General features: G+C 64.3%; 1 protein-coding gene across 6 annotated transcripts in view; it reads left to right on the forward strand.

The window, feature by feature from the left end:
* Positions 1–21918, forward strand: part of JAKMIP3 (Janus kinase and microtubule interacting protein 3) — a 98172-nt gene that overhangs the window by 56666 nt on the left and 19588 nt on the right. For 5 of the 6 annotated variants that reach the window (XM_013981817.2, XM_013981827.2, XM_013981814.2 and 2 more), the window contains 16 exons: positions 498–644; positions 802–933; positions 1762–1797; positions 2583–2642; positions 4430–4558; positions 5235–5363; positions 6207–6290; positions 7639–7701; positions 9698–9796; positions 10542–10640; positions 10715–10774; positions 13284–13349; positions 14070–14138; positions 14227–14304; positions 17977–18180; positions 19771–19836. In XM_013981817.2, coding sequence (XP_013837271.1) covers positions 498–644; positions 802–933; positions 1762–1797; positions 2583–2642; positions 4430–4558; positions 5235–5363; positions 6207–6290; positions 7639–7701; positions 9698–9796; positions 10542–10640; positions 10715–10774; positions 13284–13349; positions 14070–14138; positions 14227–14304; positions 17977–18180; positions 19771–19836 — 1521 coding nt within the window. The remainder of the gene's footprint in view (positions 1–497; positions 645–801; positions 934–1761; positions 1798–2582; positions 2643–4429; positions 4559–5234; positions 5364–6206; positions 6291–7638; positions 7702–9697; positions 9797–10541; positions 10641–10714; positions 10775–13283; positions 13350–14069; positions 14139–14226; positions 14305–17976; positions 18181–19770; positions 19837–21918) is intronic. The other variant, XM_013981833.2, reaches the window with a different exon arrangement.

Below are 21918 nucleotides of genomic sequence, written 5' to 3' on the forward strand. Positions count from 1 at the left end.
TTGGCGGCTGCGGTGCAGGGGCGCTGGGGCCTCCTCTTCGAATTCCCCTGCCGGGAGGCGGGTGGTGGCGACGGGTGGGACATGTGCCCGGGCCCCTTGGACGTTTCCTGTAAAACTTTATTAACCAAACCAGGTCGGGGGGCAGGTGCGGGCCTCAGGCGCGGGCTGGCGGCTTCCTGCTCTGCGTCACTGGGCAGAAATTCTCAGTCCTGGCACGTGAGAGGTCCTTGCCCTTCGTGGCACCATCGCCGTCAGTCTTATGGCCACAGAAGTTGCCTGGCGACCTGCGGCACCCGGCCGTGCGCGTCCCATGGTGTCCGGAGGGGTCACGGGCTGATCGGTTTACTGCAGCTTTATGGGCAAGCGTTGCGCTGGCCCCGGGCTGCTGCCCTTCGATGTTCTTGGGGCTTGTCTGCTGACTTTACTGCCGGGCTGGAGACTGCTGGTTCCTGGTCACTCGTAAGAAGCCCTGCTGCGTAACTGACTTTGTCTTCCAGCTAAAGCGCTTAAGAGAGGCCGAAAGTCAGTACAAGCCCTTGCTGGAGAAGAACAAACGCCTGACTCGGAAAAACGAGGACCTGTCTCACAGTTTACGTCGGATGGAAAACAAGTTAAAGTTTGTCACTCAGGAGAACATAGAGATGGTAGGGCCCCGCCCGTGACCGCCCCTCCCACACGGGTCCGGTGACCGGGGCGGGGCGGGTGACAGGGCCGCTGGGCCGTCGGGTGGCCGGGAGGACGCTGCTGCCCTTCGCCGGGTGGTGCTCACCCCACGCGCCCTGCGCTCTGCTTGGTTTTCAGAGACAGAGGGCTGGCATCATAAGGAGACCGAGCTCCCTGAACGACCTGGACCAGAGCCAGGACGAGAGGGATGTGGACTTCCTGAAACTGCAGATCGTGGAGCAGCAGCACCTCATCGACGAGCTGTCCAAGGTGCCCGCCCGCCCTGTCCCTCCCCACTCCGCGGCAGGTCCCCCGGCGCCCGGCCGGGCCTGCCCCCCGGCCCCGCCAGAGCGCTCCGCTTCGCCCCCTCTGGACCAGCGAGACCGCCTCGGCAGCCCCGGGCGGGACGGCGCAGAGGGGCTCACACCTCTGCTCTCTTTGGACCCTGCGGGCGCTGGCAGGGCCCCATACAGGGTCCTTGTCCCGGGGGACTTCTGGTGTCTCCGGCCCCTCCCTCGGCTGTCCTCACGGGGCTCTGGCTTCTTCTCTGCGCACTCGGCCACCCGGCTCCGGGCTGGGCTCCTGTCAGCGTCCATGTCGTCATGCCTGTTTCCAAACGAGCCCACGGTCCCGGGTTCTGGGGGCTGGGGTGTGAGCTTATCTTTCCTGGGGCCCCATCCGCCAGCCACGTCCTCCCCAGGCCCTCGTCAGCGGCATCAGCCCATCGTCCCGTTACCCAGCTCAGGGCGCTTTCTGCTTCCTCTTTGGGATCCGACCGACTCCACGGTCAGAGCAGTTCAGAACAAGCTGCCTCGGCACTCTGCGCCCTGGGGACACAGAGGGCGCTCTCGGTGGCTGGCGTGGCGCAGGGAATGTATGGGGGAGGGTGGTTACAGGGGCATGGTCACCCTGAGCTCCTGCAGGTTCTCGGTGCCCTTGGGGGCATCGGCTCAGGGAGGGAGCAAGGATGGGGGGCAGGAGGCGGTGGGGGGGCCCCCTGATTCGAATCGGGAACTGGAGAGGCTGGGGCCGGGGGGCTCTGGGCTCCCCGGGGCAAGGTCTGTGCTCTCGCGGCTCCAGCTCCTTCTCTCTCCCCAGACCCTGGAGACGGCGGGCTACGTTAAGAGCGTGTTAGTAAGTGCACCCGGCCGTCCTGGGCGGTGGTTCCTTCCCGTCAGACACTCGCGGCCGCCCTGCACCCTGGGTGGGTTTTGTGACTGCTGTGCTGCCAGCCAGAGGCTTTGCCTGGTGGCCGAGGAGGCTCACACAGAGGCCAGGGACATGGCAAACGCCCCGGTTGGCTTTTGGCGATGCCCGCGGGAGCTGCCACTCTGGTCATTATTCAGGGCTGGCTCCCCTCTCCCTGGGCCCTCACCCCATGGCTTCTCCACCCCCAGCATGGACCCTGGCCTGAGCCTGGCTGGCTCCCCCTGGTCCCACAGCTGCAGCCCAGCTCCCTGGAGGAACCAGCTCATTGGTCTCCTCACGTGTGGGCGAGGTCTCTCCACTGTGCCAATGCCCTCCTGCAGACACATCTGCTCTGAGAGAGCAAGGGGGGGGCTGGCCCTCCACCCTCCTCGACTTTCCATTTCTGTGTGTACTGCTCCACCCTGCCCTGGAAGCTCCAGCAGACTGCGGAGGAAGCTCCAGCACAGGGAGCTCAGAGCCACCCAACGTGCTGAGAGATGCCCCATCCAACCCTCAGCAAACCGCCCTGAGCAGACTCTGCGGCAGTGTCTTTGGACAGTGGGCCCGTCCCAAGGTCACCTCTAGTCCCTTGATGATACAGGCAATAGCCAGTCCCAAGGTCGCCCTTGGTCCATTCAGATGACGCACAAAGATATTAATTAACCTACGTGTTTGAAACAGACAAGAGCTGTTCAACTACTCAAAAAAATCTTCTCAACTGGTTTTTGCAGGAGCGTGATAAGCTTTTAAGATACCGGAAACAAAGAAAGAAAATGGCAAAACTGCCCAAGGTAAAGGAGAAAGCATTGACACGTGTATTTGAAAAAGCCGCTTCATAGGAATGAGACTCTTCCTTTAGATGTGAAAAAAAAAAAAGATTTTATTATCTCTAAGAGTTGTTATTATAAAATAACCAAAACAGGACCCAAAGTAATTATTCTGTTCATGTTTTAAATTAAAAAACCCTACCTTGTTTCCCTTAAATTCCCAAGAGAAGATGTGGATTCATGACAGTAACGAGAAGGAGGAGGCGTTAGCTGTGGGCCCCTTCCTGGCCTTCCCACCCCCCGGGCCGGGTCGGGTCTGGTCCTGGTGGACAGACCACCCCTGCCCTGTGTCCTAGAGAGGCCGTGAGGGGTGCGGGGCCGCGCTCCTCAGATTATTTAGGGTATTTAGGGAATACCTGAGGCCCAACGGCGCAGCTCTAAGAGTGGACCGACTGGGGGAGCCCCACCCTCTATGCCTGGGCCCCCGACGTCCAGGTGCCTCCGAGACGGGAAGAGGGAGAAGCCGGGTGTGTGGGGATGAAAGGCCGGGCACGGTCAGTGAGCAGGATGCACCCGGGGGCTGGGAAGGACGTTGGCCGAGGAAGCCTGGAGCTTCGGCTCCGGTGCCCTCTGGCCTCTGAGGCTGGTCAGCATCTGTGAGCTGGGACACAGGGGGCCGAGGGGGCTGCCGCAGGAGGAGGTCCAGCCGGGGTGGCGGGGGGATGCTGGGCCATCTGGTCTGGAGTTAGGGAGCACGTCAGGGAGATGTGTGCGGTTGTGGAGAGAGCAGGTGTCGGACACAGGTGACGGGGGGAGGCCGGCTGGCTGGCGTGCTTGGGGCAGGATAATCACAGGCCACAGGGCCCCAGGGGGCTGGGCTTTGGAAAGTCTGTCTGTGTTTGTTAGTCTGCTCATTTTCCAGCCACTTCAGTGGAGAAGTGGAGGCTGGGGAGCACTTCCGGGAGGGGCCAGGGCCCTGCAGGTGGGCGGTCAGCGCCCAGGTGGCCTCTGCACTCAGGCGGGGTGGTCCTGGGGAGAAGGGGAGGCTGAGGCCGCAGGACGTCTGGGGAGGGGTCACAGTGCCCTGCGCCGGCGTGGGGCCGGGCCCTCCAGCCGTGGTTTGTGCAGCCCAGGGGGTCCCGGGACCCCAGGCAGGAGTGTCGTTGGAAGGGTCAGGCACAGGAACCGGCGGGAGACCTGGCGACAGAGTCAGGGGCGCCAGGGAAGTGACTGAGAGAAGGTGGCGGCTTGGCCGGGGCCTGGGGTGGCCAGAGTCAGAGCTGAGCCTTGGGAGTGGCCACTCAGGCAGGGCTTCTCAAACTAGCTGGTGAAGGACCCATTTTTGCTTTGGTTTTTATTTTTATTCCAGTCTGTCCAGAACGGATCCGTTTTAGGTCCAGCAATGTTTTCTTTTAAGTGTAGTTGATACACAGTGTTGAGCCAATTTCTGCTGTAAGGAACTGATCCTTTTTAAACGAGTTACTGGAATGTGACCCGGTGCTGAAGCGCAGGCCCGTCTTCTCATCCTGACCGTGGCTTGGCCCCCTGAGACCGCTGAGAGGGTCCCATGGGGGTGCCTCGCCCCCACCGCGAAGGCTGAGCTGCCAGTGCGGTCCCCCCGGCTGTGTGCCACTCCGCCCTCCGCCAGCCCTTGACGGCCCCCCTGCCTGAGGCTGGGGTGGGGGGAGTCGGGACAGAGGCTGGAGTGTGCTGGGGGGCGCCAGGCAGCTGGCCCCACGCTGGGCAGCTGAGGAGGCCTCTGGGGAGCAGCCGGTCTGGGTTTGCTCTGACGCGGTTCCTTTGGCCCGAAGCCGGTTGTCGTGGAGACCTTCTTTGGCTACGACGAAGAGGCCTCCCTGGAGTCTGACGGGTCTTCCATCTCTTATCAAACGGACAGAACGGACCAGACCCCGTGCACCCCGGACGACGACCTGGAGGAGGTAACATTTGTTGACGACTCCTGGACGGGCCCTGCGGGCAGTGAGGGGCGGGCGGGATCCGGCCGGGGCCTGCTCTGTGGAGGGGGCCCTCTCCGCTGTGCCCCGCAGCCCACGATCCTGCACAGCAGGGAGCACTCCCTGTGGCCATGCCCAGTCTGCCCCCACCCCGCGGTCCAGAGAGCCCCACCCTCTCAGAGGGCCCAGCGCCGGGCGGGGGGTTGGCCCCCACGCCAAGGGTGCAGCCAAGTCCTGCATCAGGGCAGCCAGGCAATGAGGAAGACTGTCTCTGAAAGGAGCGCAGACCGGGTGTCTGGCCCCATCTCACCTTCCAGGAGGGACACTGGCCCAGCCCTGCGGCTGGGGGACAAGGAGGGGCTGATGGTCCAAGGCCCTGACCAGGCCTGGGGACACTGAGGCCATGGGTCAGGCCTCCTTTGGCAGACCCTGGCACACGGTCCCATGGCCAAGGACCTGTGTAGACACCAGGACACCATGGCACGGCTGCCACCAGAGAGGACAGGGTGGGGGGCTGGGGGCCTGGGCAGGAGTGGAGGCCCTGGGTCAGCCCATCCAGGCCTCAGAGCAGGCAGCTCTGCCTCCCGCCCCAGGGTTCGGGGCTCGGCTCCCAGTGCCCAGGCAGAGGCCGCATGAATGCTGTGTCTTTGTGCCTCTGCAGGGCCTGGCCAAGGAGGAGCCGGAGCTGAGGTTCCGGCAGCTGACCATGGAGTACCAGGCCCTGCAGCGGGCCTACGCTTTGCTGCAGGAGCAGGTCGGAGGGACGCTGGACGCAGAGCGAGAAGTTAAGGTCTAACTGACTTCCACTCCGCCACGTTCCGGCTCCCGCTGGGCTCCCCCGCTTGCCCCGCCTTGCAGGGTCTCTGGCACCTGTGCCTCCCGGGCCGGCCCATCTCTCCCCTGGTCATGGTGGGGCCGGTGCTGCTCACCCAGGCGACTGACTAGCAGTGTTTGGGGGGCCGGGACCGGGGGGGGGTCCTGCCCTCCCAGAGTTGGGGCACCTCACACCCTGTGCCCCTGGCCAGACACTCGCATCTGTGTCCCCTGGAGGCTGTTCCCAGGGGGCAGGAGCGCCCATCAGGATAACGTCCCTGTGGCTTGGACCCTCTGAGGGCAAGTTAACTCAAGGGAGGCCGGCTCGGACCCCCGGGAAGCCAGGTGGTGCTGGGTGGGGGCTTCCACACAGCCTGGTACAGGGGCTGGTCTACACAAGGGGCAGGCTCTGGGGGAAGAAAGTGACAGCAAAATGCAGAAGGGAGGCGAACCCGGGCGGGCAGGGACGGTGCCGGGCCGTGCCGGGCTGGGCCAGGCGGTGCCGGGCGGTGCGGGCTGATGGCTCAGTGGTCGTGGTCGTCCAAGGGCTACAGCAGAGCCCCCTGGCCGGCGCCCAGCAGCTCGGTGGTCCTCTCTCGTCCTGTCAACGAGGGTTTTCCCAGGAATCCCTCCAGGGAATCTGTAGATGATCCCCCGGGAGCGAAGCCAGGTCACCAAGCCCTCGCGTCCTCCTTTCCTGGCAAAGGGGCCGCTTCTCCTCTAGCTGAACCCAAAGGCAGCTGGTCCGGAAGGTCCCCCCATGCGGGGCGAGTCCTGACCTTTAGAGAAAATTTGATGTCTGTCTCCTGCCATCCAACAGACCCGCGAGCAGCTCCAGGCGGACGTACAGAGGGCGCAGGCGCGGATCGAAGACCTGGAGAAGGCCCTGGCTGAGCAGGGGCAGGTGCGCGGGAGGGTCCCCGGAAGCTGGGGGGCGCCGGGCCCTTGACGGGGTGCGTGTGGACGTGTATGTGGGTAAGAGGGACCCCTCTGCAGACTGGAGGGCGGCACCCACCCTGTGCTGTGTGCACATCACCCAAAGGATGTGTGTTTAAAGAGTCACACGGCGAGCCTCGAAGCCTGGGCGCCATACGCGGCCTTCTGGGCTTGCCCAGAGGTTGGGTCGTCCTCTTGGCTCAGGACCAGAATCGCAGGTCCCGGGAGTCTGTGGGCCTCTCCTCTCGCCCCCCCCAGGGCCAGCGCCACCTCTGGGCTCTTCACGTCCTGGGGGAGGGCATCCGTCCCGTGACCTGCTGGGTAGCACAGCTCCGAGTGGACCCAGGACGAGGCTGGAGGATGTCCAGCAGGTTGGGGAGGTCGGACCAGGTAGAAAGGGGCCTGGCTCACCACCAGGCGCAGTGCAGAAGGGGCCCTGGGGCGTGAGCTGCTGCGTGGACGGCTGGATGGACAGTCAGGAGAAGGACGTGAGTGACTGTCTGCTCAGCCGCCTCCTCACCTGCTCACGTGTGAGAGCCGAGTTCAGTGCTCAGGCATCTGTGGCCCATTCAGCTGAACACACAGGACTGGCCTGCATCCGCCACCTCCATCCATGGGCGCTGAGCCCCCAGGGCCGCCTCAGCCTGTGGGAGCTGTGCCCCAGAGCTGTGTGTGTGCGGCCTCTGCAGCCCGGACTCTGGGCCCCGTCTCATGTCCCCGCTATGCTGCTTGTGCCCAAGAAAGAACAGTGGCTGAAGCCTGGGATTCAAGGAGGGAAAACTCTTCCTTTCACTGAAAACAAAGCCCTCGACCTTGCGAAGAACTTCACAGATGGCTCTGCTGAGAAGAGATTTGGAGTCAAACTCAGTGTCTGAGATGCCTCCCTTTGTGACACGCTGCCAGTGGCGGAGGGAGTGCCAGGGCGTCGATCGGGGAGGGGCCGCCCGAGGTCACTGGGCCCCCATGAAGGGAGGAGGCCGCCTCCGCCCCCCTGTCCCAGATGTGAAGTGGACAGGACCCCCCACCCTGCCTGAGCCCCCCGGCTCCCCTGGCAGCAGGTCCCTCCCCCGGACCCGTGATGTCCACGCGGGCACCTGGCCTGGGCTGGCACAAGCCTGGGCGCCGTCCATGTCTCCCCAGGAAAACGGGTTGATCCTGGGGTTCACTGAGCTGCGTGGCAGAAGCTGCCGCTCGGTGGTGACGTTGGAAGCTGGGCGTTGCCTTCTTTGGTCAGATCCTCTGCTCTGCTGCGTCGCGGTTTAAATCACAGCTGTGTCCCGGGCGAACTGACTTCTCCGCTTCACCCCCTTTTCCAGGACATGAAGTGGATCGAAGAGAAGCAAGCGCTCTATCGGAGAAACCAGGAGCTCGTGGAAAAGGTGCACCTGCCCCAGGCGGCCGGGCTCTGGCTGCTGCCAGGGAGCAGGGTTCCTGTGCGCTCGGGGCGTGTGGGTCCCCGTGTCTGGGCGCTGCGGCTCAGCCAGAGCTCCCCCGACGACCCCCCAGCCGGGCCTTCTGTGCTTCTCCGTCCTGGGGGCAGCTCCCCCGCCCCAGGGTCCCCCGCCCCGGGCTCTGCAGCCAGTTCCCGAGTCACATTTTGTTGCCTGACTTGTTCTGTGCTTGGTGACAGTTAGAGGGTCTTTGTAACCAGCTGCCCTTTCGAAACCACTGGAACCCTCCCACCAGGAACCTCATGGGCCCAGGGCTGCACCGCCAGCAGCGTCCACATTAAAGCCCCGGCCTCGGGAGGGGCCTCCCCCAGGGTCACAGGAGGCTTAGCCGCCGCTCCAGCCAGAGGTGACCCCTCTGGATAAGCAGAGGCCGCAGGGTGCTGTCACCTCCCCGTCCCCAACCCCCAGGCTGGCCTTTGTGATTGGAAGATTTCGTCCAAAGTGAGGCGGGTTGGAAGACTCGGTCGGGATGGCTGGCTCTCTGCCCCAGTGCCCTGAGCTGCCCGGGCCGCCAGCCCTCCCCGCTCCCCGTGGGCAGGCTGTCCTCCAGGTCCCCAGCATCTTCCCTGCCAGGCCCTCCTGCATCCCAGGTCTCTGGGCGGGGCACCCAGGGTCACGGTCTGGGCAGTTCGTGGCCCACCTGGCTGGGCAGGGCCCTGCGATGCTGGAGCCAGACGTGTGCAGAGGGGCGGGAGGTGGTGGCAGTTGCGTGTCCAGAGGCAGGAGAGCCAGTGGGGCCTTATAGCTCGCCCTGGCAGCCTGGTCATGGCCCGGCCTTGGTGAGGTGATCCTGGTGGCCCTTCACCCGGCAGCTGGCCTCGTCTTCTAGAGAAGAGCCAGGCTGGCCACCACTCCTGAGCCTGAGGGCACTGCCACAACTTGCTTCACACAGACAGAGCCTCCGAGCCAGCCCAGGGCCAGAGGCCGCTATGCCCACTAGGAGTCACCAGGCCCATCAGAGCAGCACAGCGGCTTGCATGGAGCTCTCTGCACACGTAAACATTCTGTGCACACAAACACTGCTGTGTGTGCAAACCACTCACACACGTAAATGTTTGCACACAGAATAGCTTGTTACACTCAGACGCTTGTTACATTTACACACGTGTGCACCAACACTGAACACTTACACATGCCAGTTAAATGCTCGTCTGTGCACCTAACACACATGCACACAAAAATGCTCGTTTGCACACTTACACTCGCGTACACACTTCAAACCTGTGCATTTCTCTGGCACGATGGCCGCGGCTCACATCCCTGGCCCGCAGGTGCGTCCCTGCAGCCCCAGTGGCCCCCAACGGCACCGGCTCAGAGGCTGTGATGCTCCGCATCCGTCTGGACCCGGCCTCCCACCCCGAGCAGGCCCCTCAGCCCCTGAGTTCAAGTCGGTGATGGACTGAGCCGCCTGCCCATGGTGGGCACGAGTCCACAGAGGACACGTACCCTGGACTGCACTGTGCTTACCCCTTGGGTATGGTGGGCCCACACCTGTCAGTTCTGTGCCACACTGGACAGCCGTGGCACCGGCCCCTCCGTCGGACAGCGGTGTTCCTGAGGCTCGGGCCAGCCTGGGCTCCAAAGGGCCCTGTCCTGGCTGTGGGGAAGTGGAGGCAGCATGGTGACACCTTACTTCCTCTGCCCGAGGGGGGCCCCTTCCTCCCCCACCTCTGCTCAGACGGCTGGGTGGGCTGGGGCTGCTTCTGGCTCCAGAGCTCCCCACCCGCCCCACTGCACTGGGCCCTGCATCCCCACGTGCCCCAGTCTCGCTAGGACAGCCCCTCGCCGACTCAGGCTGCAGTGAGGCCTCTGGGCTGAGGGTCTGGGCCTGTCAGCTGTCCCCTCAGCGGCCAGCAGCTGTCAGGGGAGCTGGGGACTCGACCTCAGGTGACCTTCAAGGTCTCACTCATCTTTTATTTTACAGATTAAACAAATGGAGACAGAAGAGGCTCGGTTAAAACACGAGGTCCAGGATGCGAAAGACCAGAACGAGCTGCTGGAGTTCCGGATTCTGGAGCTTGAGGTGCTGGCAGGGAGTGGATGGTGGGAGGTGCTCTCACCCCAGCCGGTGCCATCAGGGCTGAGTCCCACCCCGGCACTTGGAAAAAAACAAATGCAGAAACGAAACACAACAAACAAAACCCAAGTCTGGGTTCGGCTCTGGCCCCCTTTGTCCTGGCCCCTCAGGGCTCATGGCCGTGACAGGTCACGCCTCACTGACATGGCTTGGTGTGTTTCTGCACCAGCGCCCCACCCGTCTGGCTTCCTGGTGTCCGCGCACACCTGACATGTGGGGAGCGGGGCCCCTCGAGTCCAGACGGAGCTGCCCTTCAGGGTCCTCCGGTCCCCTCCCTGCGTGTGCCCCCCTTGGCCCCAGGGCTTCTGCACGTGGGCCCAGACGAGGATGGTGGCAGCACTGCCAGCCACTGTCCTCTGTGCGCGGGGCTCCCTGAGGTCAAGCCCGTGGAGGACGCTGCTCCCCGAGCCTCCCAGCCCCCTAGGGGTCCTGATGGAGGGGCTCGTCCGCACCGGGGTGGCCCCTCGGTAGGAGGGCACGGAGCTCCGCTCGGCGTCAGCGCGGGGCGGTCCCTCGGGCAGGTCCAAGGAAGCTTTGGCTGCTGCGGTGGCAGCCGGGGCCTCGTGTTCACAAAGACCACGGGACCGTGTTCGGTGGACTCGGTGTCTCACTGTGTCCCTGGGCGCCCCCCCCCCAGCCCTCCCAGAGGGAGGGGTCGCCCCTGTGCCCAGCCGTCTGGTCTCTGTCCCAGGAGAGGGAGAGGAAGTCGCCGGCCATCAACTTCCACCACACCCCCTTCGTGGAGGGGAAGAGCCCCCTGCAAGCGTACTGCGAGGCCGAAGGCGTGACGGTAACGGCCTGCCCCCCGCCCCGCCCCCGCCCCCCGCGGGCTGCCCCCCAGCACGCCCTTCTCCTTGCCTCTAGGACATCCTGGTCACGGAGCTGATGAAGAAGCTGGACATCCTGGGCGATAACGCCGTAAGTGTAGGTCGCTCTCCTGACTTGTGCATGCCTCCCCCGCCACCCCCCGCCGCGGGCCGGGCCCCCCGAGGCCCACGGCCCTGCCCCCGCCTCCCGATGCCAGAGCTGGCTTTGGGGAGAAAGTCCATTCCTCCCCCAAAAGAATTGCCCCGTGCCCATCCAGGTGGCGCCCAGCATCCGGAAGTGGGGAATGCAGGGCCTGTGCTCTCACACCTGCTTCTCCCGGCAGAGATGCTTCTAGACCTGGGTTCTCATTGTGTGGAATCGCTCTCAGTCTTGAGGCTCTTCCATGTCTTCGGTGGGGCTTAGACACCCCAACCTCAGGGCGCCCGCCTACCTAGTTTTAGAGGAGGGCAGAGCCTGTAAGTCACCCTCAAACCTCACTCAGGGCAGAGTTCCAGCGTCTACTGCAAACTTCTGCGAATTGCTGAGTTTCTGCGCAAAGCAACTCCATCCCTTCGCGCCATCCGCCCATCCATCTGCCCTCCACCCGCCCTCCGCCCTCCATTCTCTCTCTACCCACCGGGACTGCACGTAGCAGAGGTGCCGGCCCACAGCGGGGATGGCTGTCGTCACAGGGCACTCTGGGTTCTCTTTGTGTATCAGCCCCCACCATGGGCTCTTGGGCACCCTACGGGTTGCCCTTTCAGTTCACAGCTGGAGAGACTGGGGCCCCGGATGGCACCCACCCAGGGTCACAGAGCTGCTGGAGAGGTTAGGACCAGCCTAAGTCTGTCTAATCGTACCCAGGGCTCCTCCCCAGCCCCGTAGCTGCCCGGTCAAGAGCGCCCGTGGGAATGACTTCCCTGGGACCCTCCCATGGCCTCAGAGCACAGGGACCCTCCCATGGCCTCAGAGCACAGGGACAGAGGTGGCTGGGGACTGGAGCACACGCTGCCAGCTTTATGCATAGGTGACCCCGTGGCAGGTCCTAAGGGGCTGTGGGGCGTCCCTTCAGGTCTGACCCTGTGCGGGCGGACACTGCAGACAGGTGACAGGGACAGCCCGGCCTCATCACCTTCTCAGCCAGGGCTCACTGATGCTGTAGCCACTGTCTCCAGGCCACTCCAGAGAGGCTGCTGCCTCCCCGCTGGCCACGGACACGTGACCCCAGACCTAGGCTTCTTCAGGAGTCAGGGTCGGGGGGGGACCCCTGTCCTGTGCTGTGGGCAGTGCAGTCCCTGCTGCTGCCCTGGACTGCAGAGGGGACTGGTCACCGGGGGGGAGGGGAGTGCAGGGGCACAGAGCAGATGCACGTTGCCAAGGCCGTGGTCACCGCCGGAGGGGGGAGGGAGCCCAGCCAGGCTGCTCACCAAGTGGCACGTTGCAGACCCTTCAGCCTGCTCTAACCACAGCCACGTAGATCCTCCGGTCACCCTGAAGCCCCTGACTCAGCCTCCCCCACTCCCCGTGCCCACAGCAGACACGCGCCTGACCCAGGAGGAGGGGCCGACAGCCTGGCTGGTTTCCTGGGACCAAGGGGTGAGGGGGACCCAGCCTTCACACTGTCCAGAGGCTCTACCTCTGTGCCCACAGCAGCTGGCCACTGGCCCCTCCCATGCTGACTGCTGCCAAGGCAAGGGGCTGGCAAGAGACCCCTGCCCTGGGCAACTCAGGCATTAATGAGAGAGGCAGGCAGGGCTTTCTGCCTCAGAAAGTTCTGGGGGCAGGCTGCCCTCAGCTCTGTCCAGGTGGGCTCCTCCCTGCCCGTCCCTGCCCCGAGCCTCTCTCCTGGTGTCCCACAGTTGGGGTCCAGCTGTGGAGACAGCGCAGCTCCCACCCTGGTGCTGTGGCAGGTGGCCCATCCTCTAAGGATGCCTATTGGCCCCAAGGCCAGAGTCACCTGCCCAGAAGGACCAACCAGGTGGGCCCTGCGGGACGAGGCATGAATAAAACATGCAGAAAAAAGGCAAAACAGCAGGGATGTGAACCATTTCATAGCCGCGAATATTCTCTCTTTGCCCCACATTCCTAGGTGAGGTTTTAATAATGCAGAGGCTGCATGTGCAGAGAGCTGGCTTTAAATAAAAATCCAGGAAGAGACAGAGTGGGGGAGTCAGGCTGCTCGTCCCACCACCCTCCAGCCCACCCGACGTCAGCTGGCTGACGGGGATGGGGTCACCAGCAGAGAGAGGACGAGAGGGCACAAAAAGGGGGGGCACCTTTGAGTCAGGATCAGAAGCTCCCAGGGGGGCCTTTTAGTGAAAGCGACCTTTAGCTGTCACCCCAGGACCCCCACGCCTGTCCCATCGGCCCCACCCCTCACCCAGCCCCACTGAGCACCCATCGCCCAGCCCCACTGAGCACCCGTCGCCCAGCCCCACGGAGCACCTGTCGCCCTGCCCCACTGAGCACCCAGCATCCAGCCCCACTGAGCACCCGTCGCCCAGTCCCACTGAGCACCCAGCATCCAGCCCCACTGAGCACCCAGCCCCACGGAGCACCCGGCACCCAGCCCAGCCACCCCAGAAGGCACCTCGCTGACTATACGTGTGTTCTGCTCTGGGTGCAGAATCTGACCAATGAGGAGCAGGTGGTCGTCATACAAGCCAGGACGGTCCTGACTTTGGCCGAAAAGGTGGGTGAGGCTGGACACGCTCAGGGGCGGGGAGAGGGCCAGGCTCCCTGTGGGGCTCCCTTGCCGGCTCATTCAGAGGGGCCGCTCTCCGGGGAGGGGGAATCCTGGCTGCCTCCCGAGGCCAGACACACGCACAGGTCCATCAGCACCAGTGCGTCTTGGCCAGACCTCTCCCCAGAGCAAGCGCTGCCTCGGTGCCCCCAGAGCCCAGGAGACGGGGTGGGTAAAGCTGTAAGACGGCAGCCCTCTGTTTGACCCGCCAGGACCCTCCTTGGGAGGCCACCAGGCCACCCGGACTCCCCACCCTTCTGCTTCTCTGCTCCCAGGGCAGCTGGCCTGCTCATGGTCGCACCCGGTAGCCAGAACCTGCCTGGTGACCTGCGGTCCGTGCCACCTGGGCCTCCAGCAGGACGCGGAGCGTGTTCCAGCAAATAGAGTTCGGGGCCCGGGCTTGGGGAGAACAGGCCACCCTCCCTGCGGCTGCTTCCGCTGGCCCCCACCTACCGTCCCTCTCCCGGGGAAGGGAGGGGACAGCTCTCCGGGACACGAGCTGTGGGGTGGGGCCTGGACCCGGCCTGCACACCAGGCGCCCGTGAGGTCGGAGCCCTCCCTGCCTGGAGGGAGAGGTCGGGGCGGGCCAGCCTCCCCAGGCTGACGCGGGGCCGGCGGAGGTGGATGGCTCTGGGGCTCACGGGCCCTGTACTTTCTGTCCGTGCCCAGTGGCTCCAGCAGATCGAAGAGACGGAGCTGGCCCTGCAGCGGAAGATGGCAGACCTGGAGAGCGAGAAGGTTGGTGCACGTCCAGCCACGCGGCCCGCAGCCCCGCGTCTCCAGGGCGGATGCTCGAGGCCCAGACGCGGTTCCTCCTGTGTTCCAGGAGCTGTTCAGTAAACAGAAGGGCTACCTGGACGAGGAGCTGGACTACAGGAAGCAGTCCTTGGACCAAGCGCACAAGGTAAGGCACATACAGCCGCCGAACCCCCGGAGGTGGGGGGCATGGAGGGAGTTGCTCACATGCCGAGGTGGGTGTCGGGGGCCACGTGGGCCAAGCCCCAGACCCCGCCTGGGAAGAGCCTGCGCCCAGTGTGACTGGCGTGGGGTCCCTCGGCCTCTCTCCCGCTGGAGACCCTGGGCCAGGCGAGTTGCCATCCGTCATGCCGCCAGGCTCCTGCTTCTGGCCCTCTCCACCCAAGCGAGCCCTGCAAGTTGGATGTGGCTTGCGTGTCTGTCCGCCCCGTGGGAAACCATTTCTGCCACGTCCCCAAAGGGCTGCCCGTTTGGGGTTAACCCCGAGAGTGCGAGTCTCACGGAGGCCAGCTGGGGAAAATGGAAAGGCAGCTCCTTGGAGCCCCAAGCAGCCTTTCAGTTTCAAGGCGCTGACACCAAATCGAGCGTTGCTTTAGCTCCTGTAGGTTGCAGGGCAGGGCGCTTCCTGCAGGAGCTCAGCCCGCACTTCCTTTCCGGGGGGGGGGGGGCAGCCACACCCCTGAGTCGGGGGCACGAGCAGGACCGTCCTTCCCGGCTGTGTGGGCGGAGCGTGTCACCGTGCTGGGTCGCAAGGGGCTGATCCGTGGCCCACAGGAGGCCGCCACAGGAGTGGCTGAAAGCGGCCGTGGGTCTGGAACTTGCCCCCTCTTTGCTGGGCGGCCTGGGCTCAGTGACCGGCCTCCCAGGGAACAGAGGCATAATTTCTGCCCCTGGGGGTGTTGGGAGGGTGGGGGGGTCAGGTGCACAGGGGCTTGTGCCCTGGTAGCCCATGCTGCCCAGCTAAGAGGTGGCAGCTTGACCTTTGATGCCCCCTGGGGACCCGTGAGGCAGGGCGGGGGGCTTTACCCGAGTTTACAGCGGGCTTCTGGGGGGCGGGGGCGGGGTGCTCCCTCTGCCAGGTCACGGTGGTGACGGCCGCCTGACACCTGCAGAAACAGCCACAGACGAGGCGGCCTCTGAGCTGAGCCCGCACGGGTGGGCCTTCGTGGAAAGCCGCGCAGGGATCCTCGTGTCCCGTCCCCCGGGCGCCAGGTGGGGTGTGGCTCGGGGCGGGGGCAGCCGGGCTGCTCTGAGCCCCACGCCGACGTGCTCTGTGCTCTGGTCCTGCCGGCAGCAGGGGGCCCGTGCACCCCTGGGCCTGGGAGATTTTCGGGTCACAGCCTCAGGAATGGGCTTATTGAATGACATCCGCGCAGATGGGACGTGTCACTGTAGGTGGTGCCAGAGAGCCAGCCACGACACACACGTATGCATGGACACGTGCACACACACGCGCATGTGCATGGACGCACGCACACGCAACACACAAACTCGCACATATGCTCGGACACCTGCACACCACAGGAGACACTGCTGGGGGCAGGTGGGGCCCTGCGGCAGCGCTGTGGATGCTGTAAGGGCCCCGGGTAAGGCTGGGTCCCCTCCTTGTGCGATGACCCTTGTGTGATGTTCTCTGGGGTCCCCTTCCTCCAATTCCGACGGGAGGGCTGCAGTTCTGCCGCCCCGCCCTGGCTGCCTAACTCCACACGCACACCTGCACTTCCTGCCGGACAGTCAGCCGTGCTCTCTGCTGTTCACAAAAGCCGGGAGCACAGCGGTGACACCGACAGGGTGACGCCTACCACCTTGGGCTGCCCTGGGGTGGGGGCCGCGGGCCTGTGGGAACACACGGGGGTCTCCCCCTGCTCAATAAGCACCGGAGCCACAGCTGGGTCTGGAGGGCAAGTGACCCCTGCCAGGCTGAGGGCCGTCCAGGCTGTTCACAGACGCACGAGGGCCGGGGCCGCCTGCGCGCGGAGACCCCTCGGGTGGCCGTGGTGGCCAGGGTGGCCGGCTGCTGCCAGCACAGGGCAGGTCAGAAGGGCTCCCCCTCCAGCCACAGGCTTGGGGTGAGGCTCTCGTGTTGTTCTGTCTGAGTGCCCCTCAGCCGCCTGGATTTCAGAGCTGGCGCTTAGCTCACGCGCCCTGAGCTGTTTCGCTCTAGAAGTGGCAGCTGATGTGGGGTGTGAACTGGCTGTGACAGCTGGGGACAGTTTGTTTTGTGGCTGCCAAGAACAATAAAATGTAAACGTGGCCCAAAGGGCTTTCTCCCTCATTTCCTAAAATGTCTCCTCAGCCAGAAGGCGTTCCTGCAGGCCTTTGCCTGAGAAAAAGGAAACATTTCTAAAGAGGTTACGTTTTTCTCGGGAAGATGGAAAGAATTGGGGTTTTTTCCAAAGACCGTGTCTATGACATGTCCCGAGGAGCAAGCTTTAAAAGTGCTGCAGATCAGAGTTCCTGTCATGGCTTAGGGGTAACAAACTAGGAGCCATGAGGACAAAGGTTTGATCCCTGGCCTTGCTCAGTGGGTTAAGGAGCCAACGTTGCCGTGAGCTGCGGTGTAGGTCGCAGACGCGGCTGGGATCCCACGTTGCTGTGGCTGTGGTGTAGGCCAGCGGCTACAGCTCCGATTTGACCCCTACCCTGGGAACTTCCGTGTGCCGTGGGGGCGGCCCTAAAAAGCAATAAATAAATAAGTGAATAAAAGTGCTGCAGCTCAAACTGCTAGGTGCTTAGGAATGTGTTTTGGCGGCTGAGTTGCAACTAAGGGATCGCGTCACCTGTGTGTGGGACCCGCGTGGCAGGCTGTCCACGTCGGAGTCCCCATGAGGCGGCATAGGGCCGTGGGCTGGAGCCCCCACAGGGCCCTGTGCCCTCCCCTGGGAGGCAGCCTAGCTCCTGCCTCTTGGAAGGTGGGCACCTAAGGGCTTCGCGGAGGTGAGGGCCTAAGCCCCTGTGGGCGGAGCCGGGCACCAGCGGGCATGGACGCCCTTAGGGTTACCATCTGGGAGCATGGAGGTGGTGGAGGCTGGGCATGTGGGGTCACCAGGTGGAGGTGGGGCCTGTGTGCAGCAGGGAGACAGATGGAAGGGAGAGGCAGGGGGCAGGGCAGGCGTGCCCCCACAGTCTCAGGGGGACCCTAGACTCCAGGGAGCGCCCTCCCGCCTCTTCCAGCTCCCGGGCTCGTGGCCACGTCACCCCGGGCTCTGCCTCCCTCATCGCACGGCGCCCCCTGTCTTCCGTGACTGTCTCCAATCCCCCTCTTCTCCTAAGGTCTCAGGCAGAGGGTCCAGCCCTCGTCCAGCCTGGCCGGGTCTGCACTGGCCCTGCCTCCCAATGACCCCGTGCACAGGCTTCAGGGGTTGGACCCGAATCTCTCTTCGCGGACGCTAGTGACCCTGCGCGGGAGGCACCAGGGCTGCAGAGCTGACGGCCTGGCCCCGTGGGAGCCGCACCCAAAGCCCGAGGGCACTGCCCTCCTTCCTTCTCTGTGGCACAAACGCCCGGGTCTGCTGAGGGTTGTGAGGAAGGGCCCTGCCGTTCTTTCCTCGAGGGACACCCAGCCTCCCGCCGCCGCCTGGGCCGCCCTCTGACTCTGGTCTCAGACGCTGCCGCCCGCCCGCATTGTCCTGCCCTTAACGGGGTTCCCGGCGGGTTTACATAGTATGGGGGGCGGTGCTCTTGAGAGAATGACTCGTGAAGCGTTTCCAGGCAGAGCCGCCTTCAGGGGCCCGGGAGGAAGCCGCGCCCCCCGAGGCCTGGCCTGGAGGTGTGGTTCCCCGGGGTTGAGTGGCAGGACTAACGAGTCGCCTCCCCCCAGCACATCCTGGAGCTGGAGGCCATGCTGTACGACGCCCTGCAGCAGGAGGCCGGGGCCAAGGTGGCCGAGATGCTGTCGGAGGAGGAGCGGGAGAAGCTCAGGGTGGCCGTGGAGCAATGGAAGCGCCAGGTCATGAGCGAGCTGCGTGAGCGGGACGCCCAGATCCTGCGGGAGCGCATGGAGCTGCTGCAGCTGGCACAGCAGGTACGGGCAAGGGGGGCAGTGGGAGCGGGGCCTGCAGCTGCGGGCAGGGCTGCCCAGGGCCTGGCCCTCTAATGGCCGCGCCGCCAATGACCGTCCCTTCCCATAGCCACGCCCCCAATGGTCAGGCCTCTTCCCAGCCACACCCCTGTGGCCACACCCACCAACAACCACACCCCCGGCCACACCCACCCACAACCACGCCCTCGTGCCCACGCCCACCAATGGCCACACTCTCGTGTCCAGGGCCTTCCACTGGCCGGGCCTTTCTCTTTTCTTTCTTTCTTTTCTAATTTTTATGGCCACACCTGTGGCATAGGGAAGTTCCCAGGCCAGGGACTGAATCCGAGCCACAGCTGTGCCCTATGCTGCAGCTTGGCAATGACAGATCGTTTAACCCACTGCACCCAGCCCGGAATTGAACCCATGCCTTTGCAGAGACCCAAGCCACTGCAGTCAGATTCTTAACCACTGTGCTGCAGCGGGAACTCTGGCTGTGCCTTGCTAATGGCATGACCTCCAGGGGCCATGTTTCCGTGGCCAATGGCGTCCAGTGACTGTGGCTGTGGCAGGGCCTCTGGCCAGACCTCCTGCCCATCTGGACCAGCCTTCCGGGCCATCCTGCCCAGGCCTCTGGGTGGCACTGCCCTTCCCCTGTGACCCCAGACTGCCCGGTCTTTTCCACGGCTCCTTCCTCAATGGTCAGATCCCAGTGACAGTGTCCTCAGGGGAGCAGCTGCTCATGCGCCAGGCACTTGGGACCTTCTGTTGGCCTACGGGCGCTTGGGGGCCTCAGGCCAGTCTGGCCTGTCCATTTCTAACTGGGGGTGGGGACCCTCGCAGACACAGCTCTGGTGTGTGGCAGGCCTGTACCCCCGCCTGTGCCCACGCGGCCTGGAAGGCGCCTGCGTGGCTGTGGTCCATGCTGAGGTAAACGAGTAACCCAGGTTTATGAGAATGTCCGTGGGCTCGTGTCTGACCAGAGGCCTGGTCAGCTACTGGGACCCTCGTGGCCAGATCCAGGTGGTCGGTGCGAGGCCCCCTTCCTGCGGCCCCTCACTCCATCACGGGCTCAGAGCCCAGCCGCTCCCGGGGACCGGCGTGGGCGTGCAGAGGAGGTCTGACCGGCATCTGACGCCAAAGTGAGGACGAGGGCTTCCACACGTGGCGTTCGCCTCGTCAGGAAAGTCCCCCCGAGGTGGCTCTGCGGCCCTTCCGGCCGCTCCTCCCGCCGCCATGGTGGTGGGACTTGGGCCGGACCCCTCCCGTGGGCTTCTGGCATCATGGTTTATGACCAGGACGGTGTAGGAGACCCTGGCCGAGGGACAGCTGTCCGCGCTCTCGTTGGAGCAGAGGACACACAGAGGAGGGCTGTGTCCGTCGGGGAAACTGGGGCAGGCACGTTGGCTCCCGGCCTGCGGCAGAGGCTCCTAGAAGTGTGCAGAGAGGGCAGCCTGACACCCGGCCCCGGTGGTGCCCAGCCTGGCAGCTGCTCCGGGGCAGGCGGTCCTCCAGGTACACGAGGGAACGTCTTTCCCGCGCGGTTTCCCAAATGTCTGATTATTGAAGATGTTCCTTTTTTCAACGTTGCAGAGAATTAAGGAATTAGAAGAAAGAATAGAAGGTCAGAAGAGACAAATAAAGGAGCTGGAGGAAAAGGTAAAATAAACGCAATTTTGGGGACTTGCTCTGTTAGCCAGGTCTGCACAGAATCCGAGCAGGTCACTCCCGACCTCATTAGCGCTCGGTCTGAGGTTGGGGCGTTGCTGGATAAGCAGAGGTTTCAGGGCCGAGTCTGCTCAGGATGGGGAGTCGGAGGCTGGGGTCTGGGAACGCCCTGTCTTTGACCGGCCTTGCCACCCGGAGGCCATGCCTCCCGCGGCCCCAGTCTCCCCAGCGGCCGCCGTGTGGCCGCAGATTTAGGAACCGCGGGTCATGGGGTCTGGCTGGTTTGGGGCTGTGGGGCTGGGGGCCAGGGAGGCTCCCAAGTGCAGGGGCAGGGAGCACGGCCAGAGAGCCGCCTGCCCTCTCCACGGGTGCTTAGCTCCAGGGAAGTTTGTCCTGCAGATCAGGATGTTTCAGCGACATCCGCTGCCAGACTGCTTGTTGAGGGCTTGTGATCCGTCTGCCCTGTGGTCCCGTGGGGCGGGTCTCACCAGAGGCCACTCTCCCCGAGCCTGCTGGCCTGTCCTGCCCAGAGAGAAGAGAGGCTGGGGTGGGCTGCCCGGGGGGAGCCAGCAGAGACTCTGTGCTTGCAGGACAGAGGCCCCCCCCCCAGGGAGGCCGGGCCTCCCCCTGCCCTACCCACTGCACCTTGGGACAAAATAGGCTTTCCCTGGCACCTCCCGGGCATCTGCAGAGCCGTCTTGGTGGTAACTTGCAAATCCAGTGCCCGTGGCAGGTCCCTAGAACCAACTGTGCCAGGCACAATCTGCAAAGCAGAGGGTTGCCTTGCAAACAAGGACGGTCCTGCCCCATGGAGGCTGGACAGGGGCAGCCTGCACCAGGCACACCCGAGGCACTGGGGGTCCGGGGGACGCTGTTCTCGGGGTCCCAGCCTTGCAGTCTCTCCCCCAGAATGAACGTCTCTTGCCTTTCGCATCTTAAAGTGAGACCATTTGTTTGCGTTAAGCAGCGGGGCGTTTTAATTGCATCTTCTCTTAGTCGCGCTGAGGAAGCGCTGCTCTTGCAGGCACCTGTGCCACGGCCAGATCTTCTGTCGGGTCGCGGTTGGCCCGGCCCCTCGCCCAGCCCAGATGAGGCTGCAGTGTGAACGCCTCGGCGTGGCGGTTGTGCTTTATCATTTACGATGGGACCAAGACCAGAGCATTGTCACGGGGTGCTGGTGTCCGCCTGGCACTTGGCACGACTCTCCCTAAGACTCTCGCCATCACTGAAGCCAATTAGCACCCTCACCACCGGCTTGGGCGACATGTCCAGATGGCAGGTCCCCCACCCCCCAGAGGCGCGGTGACTGGCAGGGCCTCCCTCTGGACCGTCGCCTACAACCTGGCCTCCGGGCGGCATCGGGTCCCCCGGGGGGTGGCAGCCCAGTGGCTCCAGACCCAGGCGCCCTCCCAGCCCCTCCCAGCAGGACCGCTGTACGGCTGGGCACCCGTGCGCCAGGATCTGCTCCCGACCCCCGACGGGCGGCTGCGCGGCGCTCTGCGATCCCACGTTGTGTCTTGCCAGAAGCTCTACAAACTCTTTTTTCTCTTTCTCTCCTTCTGTGTCTCCACCCTCCCCCCCTTTTTAGTTTCTATTTTTGTTCTTATTTTTCTCCTTAGCTTTCATTCTGTGGTCCTAGCTCGCCTGGGCACCCCGACGTGGTGAGTATGTCATTTGCGTCTGTCCCCCGCTGTTCCAGAAGCGAGAGGCGCTTCCGGAAGGCGAGAGTCAGGGCTCCCGGAGGTGCTTACGAAGCCCCCCGCAGCGCTGCCAGGGGTCGGGGCCCGGAGGTCTGCCGTGGTCGGAGGGACAAGGGAGAGCAAAGCCCCCCCAGGGGACTCCCCCGGCGGGAGAGGCGCCTGCACAGAAACCCCTCTGTGTCCTCTGCTCTGGGCATCTCGGCAGGAAGCAGTGCTGGTGGCATCCTGTCTTTCTGTCCTTCCCGTGGTGTGAAGCACAAGCGTGGGTCCCACAGGAGACTGGGCCAGAGATGCCCGCTTTCCCCACAAGGTCATCACCGTCCTGCTAGGCGGTGGCCTCGTCCCCGAGGCTTTCCGAGCGCGGCCGCACATG

The sequence above is a fragment of the Sus scrofa genome, chromosome 14 (genome assembly GCF_000003025.6).
Source record: "Sus scrofa isolate TJ Tabasco breed Duroc chromosome 14, Sscrofa11.1, whole genome shotgun sequence".
In the NCBI taxonomy this organism is placed as follows: Eukaryota; Metazoa; Chordata; class Mammalia; order Artiodactyla; family Suidae; genus Sus; species Sus scrofa.